General features: G+C 32.9%; 1 protein-coding gene across 1 annotated transcript; it reads right to left on the reverse strand.

Moving 5' to 3' along the window:
- On the reverse strand, window positions 3767-4941 carry LOC109343348 (probable histone H2A.3). The gene is made up of 2 exons (XM_019581591.1): window positions 4711-4941; window positions 3767-4149 (listed from the first exon to the last, which is right to left on the reverse strand). The coding sequence occupies exons 1-2, from the start codon at window positions 4897-4899 to the stop codon at window positions 3937-3939; spliced, it is 402 nt and encodes a 133-aa protein (XP_019437136.1). The 5' UTR covers window positions 4900-4941; the 3' UTR covers window positions 3767-3936.

Below are 6817 nucleotides of genomic sequence, written 5' to 3' on the forward strand. Positions count from 1 at the left end.
TCAGCCAAATTTTTCAACAACAAACAGCAGAAAACAACAATCAATCATTTTAAATCATTTTGTTTCATATTGAAAAAGCCTAAGTATTTTCATAATCGATTCATAACAGAAACAAAACACCATAACCCTAAATCAAACCAGATTTGGGGAAGAACATGAAAACCTAATTTCACCCATGAATCAATTTGGGGTGGCTCTGATACCACTTGTTGGAGAAATTCCTTCTCCATCCGAAATCCATAGAGTGAATGCGGAAGTCCTTATGACCATGGCTTTGTTCCCACAACCGAATGTGTATGCCCATACATACACCCAAATGGAACATCCATGGTCCAGACCGAAGAAACCCCAAATGAGTTCATGGTGAAGAAGAAGAACATACCTTGTTGAGCCATTTCCGGGATCTCGAAGGTATGAGGGTGCGATGATCTTCCAGATGATAGAGCGCCGAATGGTTTTCCTTTAGTTCTCTTTAGAGGGGAATGAGAGAATACCTTGAGTGTACCTTAGGGAGAGTGTGGGTTGCCTTAACTTTTGGTTATGAGGAGAAACCTCATCCTTATACCTAATGAGCCTTATGGATGGGTGGATAGTGTTATCCTATCCTGGATAACACTATTCTCATCCTACCTTATTCTCCTCCACCTTTACACTTGAAAACCTGTTGCTCTACAAATGGGGACCATAACCCATAAAAGTAACCCCGTAGTGGTTACTACTTTAGTTGCAATAATTCTGATTCAGTCCCTTCATCAAATCAGAAATTGCCTGAAGGTATCTACACTTATTATTATTTCATGACACATATGCCCTTAGCCACCAAATTAATTACTTAAGATCATTTTATATTTTGGTTAATTACATAATGGCCATAACACAATTATAGAATTATATTTGTGACCCATAAATTGTCAGAAATTCCAACAATCTCCCACTGGTCACACATATGATTCTCTGTACGTGTTATCCTTAATGCGCGCTTAAATATTATCATTATGACTTAGGCTTACCCAAATTATCCCGTCCATTAGTCCTGTCTCCATATCGAATCACAGTGAACTTCGCCATATCAATCATGGCTAATTCAACAATGATCACCAACATTGACACAACTAAATGACATAGATACATCATGAAATGTGTAGCATGAAAATCACATGAATATTATCTGTACATGTCAATTTTCTAATAATAACATAAAACCTTATTGTACAAAGTATAATGACAGAATACCAAACTGAATGATTAATCAACTGAAGTTTGAATACAAAGTATTCATACAAAATACTGAAATTACATAGAACATGATAAAAGTTGTGCACAATCTAACTCCCACTAAACCAAAATATCCTCACACTGTAGAACACCCATGTGAGCAGTATGCTCATGAAAGACATTGGGTGTGATAGCCTTTGTAAGAGGATCAACAATCATGGAGTTAGTGCCTAAATATTCTATGGAAAGTTGTCCACTTTGTACCTTCTCCATTATTGCATCTAAAACAATCAGGGGAACATCATCTTACGTTTGAACCTCAACAAATTGGTAGGAAGAATATCATGATTGGCAACCAACACATAAACTTCACTTTCTTGGATTTTTTTGTCCTCATACTCACTTCAAAATATGTTGTTGCATACCATCATCCTCACAATCTTTAAGCCATCACTATCCAGAACTTGATGTATATGAACTTGTTGCATGGTTGTCTCAAACTCACCCATCTTCCTACTGATCAATATTTTGGCACTGGAACACTAAAAGTCCTATTCTTCACATCATTAAGAGCATAGTGGACAAGTTGTTAAAATTTTCCAAGAGTTGTCTCTCATAGGTCCCACGCACGCAACTAACTATCATATATACTTATTGTTTCATACCGTCCAAAAGACACGACATAACCGGATAAGAACAACAGTTGTCGACCTAAGGTCAGGCAAGGCAAGGCAAGTTCATTATGAGCACTCTTAGATCTTGACGGTCAATCGGACAATTTAGAAAGGTACGTCGTTGACCAGACAAGATCCAAACAATAGTACGAGGACCACTTTTACTATCTGTCTATCGCGCCGCTTATACAGGTTTGTCACGCCGTCTGAACAACACAAACATCTGCAACAGACTGCATTCCACCTGCACACTACACCTACTTTCTTGCACATCTCCACTATAAAGAGGGGATTCCCCCATAAGGAAGGTACATTTTATCTTTTGATATTAAATATCTTGATCTTGCTCAAGCATTCTATATTCTCTCTATTCTTATACATCTCTAAAATCTTGATTTGAGTGTTGAATAACATTTTCAAGTACTTATTTAGGCGTTCCTAGCCAAATCTCAGATAGCATTTAGAAGACTCTACACCATCTATGACCTGACCTAATCATACTTCACCAACACTAACGAGCATATATTATTCGAAATATGAAAGTAATTCTCATATACGTTTATAAAATAGTATTGAAAATTCATAAGGATTTGAAAAGGAGTAAAAAGAAAAAGTAGTCCTCTACAAATCAATATTAAAAATGCAATATATTTATTTACAAAATGTGGTATTTTTTTTATATTGATAATTGCATGTTTATCATTTTATATTATTAACTCTTGTATGCTCCATTTAGGAAATGACCATTAAAACTGTAATAGATTTAATTACAAAATGTGATATATTTTTTGGTACATTAGAAGTTAAAAACAATGAACTAGGAGAAAGCTTTATATCTAAAATATCATGCTCCAATCATAGGGGTAGCCCAAAGTTGGAGACCTGAGCGTGAAAGAACGTCTGTCTTCGCCATAAAGTCCACCAAAGAATTAGCCTCCCTACGAATGAAGATGATTTGAACCACTCAGCTACAAGAGAGCATCTTACGAATCCGATTCACCACTTTTGCAATCTTTTGGAATTTGACAACAAGATCATTTGTAATGATTTGTATGACCTCTAGACAATCACATTCTAGAATAATAAAATGGAAACCCTTATCCCAAGCTAGAAGAAGACCTTACTCTATCGTTGTTACTACCCTAATAGGAAAATATCATTATGTTAAATCTTAAACTTTTCTCATTCAAAAAATATCATTATCTTAAGTCTCTATTACAATTGGTAATATATTTAATTGTGAAATCTAATTTTTTTTAATCCGAACTATTGATTTGTTGATTTAAAAATATAAAGAAAAAATGTATACAACACCTTAAACTTTATACATTTTACAAAAAAAACAACTACCAATTTTAATATCTTCACATTCAAGCCTTATACTTGTACAAATCATAAAAAAAAATACAGTAAACCAAATATGTAGTAGTGAAACAGAAAATAACGATATAGTTGACCTCAAATTAAATTGCCAAAATCATCCATCCATTGACTCACTACATCTTTAAACTGACCGTGTACGCCAAAAAAAAAAACAACTCCATACAAAAATAAAAATATTAAGAGACCTCGTTCGAAAAAAATAGAAATCAACACCACCTCTTGTTATTTATTTTTTAAATTGTTATTATATAAATATTTTTTTTTGGTTTAAATCCTTATAAATGGTTAAACTACTTTAATCTTGCTGTTAACTGATCCTGTATTTTTTTTCTTATAATCAAGAATGATAATTGCATACAGAACTGTCATCTCAACCATTCCTCAGTTCATTTCAAATAAGTACCAAACGAAATATTTGATAAATGATGAAAGGAACAGGTCAACCTTTATAAATTTGAACTCCGGTCATTCAGTACCAGTAAAAAAAACCAAAGTAAAATAAAATTAGACAGCTTTGTATATTCACATTACCATCATAAAATCTAGTAACAAAACTACAAACACAAGGATAAAATCCTATTTCAAAGAAAGTCCTTTTAAATAAAGAAGAAAAAATAAATTTTAAGACCTAATTTCACAACAAAAAAGTTATGAGGATCTTCATTCATTCATCATCAGCAGCAGCAGCTTTTGATGTTCCAGCCTTCTTTGGGAGCAAGAGGTTGTGAATATTTGGCATCACACCTCCATTGGCGATTGTTACATCACCAAGAAGCTTGCTCAGTTCTTCATCATTCCTTACTGCCAATTGAATATGGCGTGGCACAATTCGAGTCTTCTTGTTATCTCTTGCTGCATTCCCTGCTAATTCAAGAACCTAAAAAATACACAATATCAATAATTAATTAATTAGAACCAAAATCCAATCAAATTTATTTGATATAAGATTATAGTATAGGAAAATCATACGACTTAAAAGGGTTATTTCTGATTTTAGAAAAATCAAATCAAAAGTTGAAACATTAATAGTTTAAATTTATCTTTTGAGAACTATTAGCACCAAGAAAAACAAAAAAAAACATTGCATTCACTACATGCAATTCGTCTGATTTTTTTTAAAATGACATAATTGGGCGGTAATTTAGAGAATAGTGAAGTGAATTTCGTAACCCTAATCCAAGAAGGTTCATCTGAAATGATTCAAGGATTAATTAAACACAAGATTAAGGAAATCATGTAAAACTCACAAACCCTAAAACATCAAAACTCAACTTCCAGACGAAAATGTTATTTTAATTTGATTATTAATCAGGCGAAAATTGAATTAATTTCTGGAATTAAACAAAAATTGACGCGAACTCGAAACCCTAGATCTGATAATGAATGCAAATAGAACAATAAGATCATAAATAAAGCAACTGAGGAAAATTGAAACTACCTCAGCTGCGAGATATTCAAGAACAGCAGCGAGATAAACAGGTGCACCAGCACCAACACGTTCAGCGTATTTTCCGGCCTTGAGGAACCGAGCGATACGGCCAACGGGGAATTGGAGGCCGGCTTTGCTGCTCCGGGAGGTGGCCTTCTTCGCCGCGGTGGATCCTAGGGTTTTGCCTCTTCCGGCCATTGATGAAGTTTCTCGGTTAGAAATTGATAGTGAAGAAGACAAAAATGTGATTCTGGAATATTGATTTGTGATTGGGAAGTTTATATAGTAGGGTGTGGAGAAATTGGACCAATCAGATTAAATGACAGGGATTGTAATATTAGCCGTTGGATTGGGTTTGAGGGTGTACGGTTGAGATTGTGTTCTGTAGTGGATCTGGTAGCGCGAGGATAGAGATCAAAGATGTATAAGGCGGGAATTCTCAAAGCGCCACGTATGACATGAAATTTCTGATGGTTAAAGTTTAATTTAAAATGGTAGGTGATGTTTGGATTGAGAAATTCATAATTACAAAATCTTGAAATATGATAAATTAATTAAATTTCATAATTACAAAATCTTGAATACAATAAATTAATTAAATTCAATTACCATATTGTGAGCTATCATGACAAAGACTTAGGAGAAATATATGTAGAAACAACCAATAAATTTTTGATAATTCATTAAAAGTTTAGTTCTAATTAAAATTTAATTATATATGATAGTACTAAAAAACATAAATACAATGTCTTCAAATATGACGTGTGATATGTGTATCTAGACAAGTTTTCCTCTTAGATCATATCATTAAAACAACATATATGCATTAAATCAATATTAGATAATGATGATCTTAACTTAAGATATAAGGATAAATACTCAGAAGTACAATATGATTTATGTTATAGCATAACACTTATTTATGTTACTTCATGAGAAACCATTGTCAAAGTAATAAGAAAATAATTGAGAGTTTCCTATCAAACATATATGATACACTCTTGTATTAATATCGTATTCGGTAGTTTTGAGATTTCCATTTTCAATGACTCATGAGTGTGTAAAGGGGCATCATATGTCTTTTAGCTTGCACCGTAGAATTACCTTACTCATACAGACAACTATCAAAATATCACTGAGTGTCTGACCTAAAGAATTCATCACGACTCATTTTTCGAGTTACCACCATCAACTCCTTTTGTAGTTAGTGTCAATTTCCTCTCCATTACTCAAATATCAAAATTCATATGACAATGTATACTAACCAAAATTTATGTGATAAGTCTTTTAACTATTCTTTTAATATTTGATTGGTCCATCTTTATCTTATCTCAACTAAAATGCTTTTTTGGGACCTAATCTTAATTATTACCCAACTAGATATTAAAATAAATATGATCACGACCTGGTAAAAATTCCTAACTTAGTCATCATCCTTCTATGATGGCTTATCAACAATCACCACACAATAAAACAAATGTGCATTGCCTAAGTATTCGTACATTAATACATGGATGAGATCACCTCTTTTTAATAGTGTCTCATTCCTTATCTAAAATCAATCATATATGTGGATAAAATAAAATTTTAAAAATAAAAAAGTAATAAAATGGAGCACTCTAATTAGCTTGAGACATGAAATAAGACATCATTTAGGACAAATGATCTCCTTTTACAGTTGGATATCCTTCCGCTTTCATGAGACATTCAGTCTAAATCAATATCAAATTGGACCATAACTACACCACTACCACTAGCATCTAATACAATTGATGTTAATTAACTATTATGTTCTTATTTGATAGGTTCCCATACAACAAAGATCTCATATGCATATATTAGGAACCTCCAAAGTGTTTTATGTTGGTTTTAGCATTAGCAAAATCTATGACACCAACCACATCCTCACATCTGAACAATCTCATAGGGAAATTTGACACCATCAAAACACTTCAATAACTTAACATTTTCCATGAAATATCTCTAGAATACAAGATTATCCAACTATAGAGTTTATTGAAGAAGTTCAATGAAGTAATCTAAGATGACTATACCCTCTCCCTTAACATGGTCATTCTAGTCATAAATGTCACTTGATCTGAGTCATAGTCCAGCG

This window comes from Lupinus angustifolius, chromosome LG03 (genome assembly GCF_001865875.1).
Source record: "Lupinus angustifolius cultivar Tanjil chromosome LG03, LupAngTanjil_v1.0, whole genome shotgun sequence".
Lineage (NCBI taxonomy): Eukaryota > Viridiplantae > Streptophyta > Magnoliopsida > Fabales > Fabaceae > Lupinus > Lupinus angustifolius.

Bases quoted from the DNA above. Each gene is read 5' to 3' on its own strand.
- LOC109343348 (XM_019581591.1), bottom strand. From the start codon at position 4,899: ATGGCCGGAAGAGGCAAAACCCTAGGATCCACCGCGGCGAAGAAGGCC. The intron at 4,150-4,710 runs GTAGTTTCAATT...TGTATTTTTTAG, and splicing joins TTGAATATCTCGCAGCTGAG to GTTCTTGAATTAGCAGGGAA.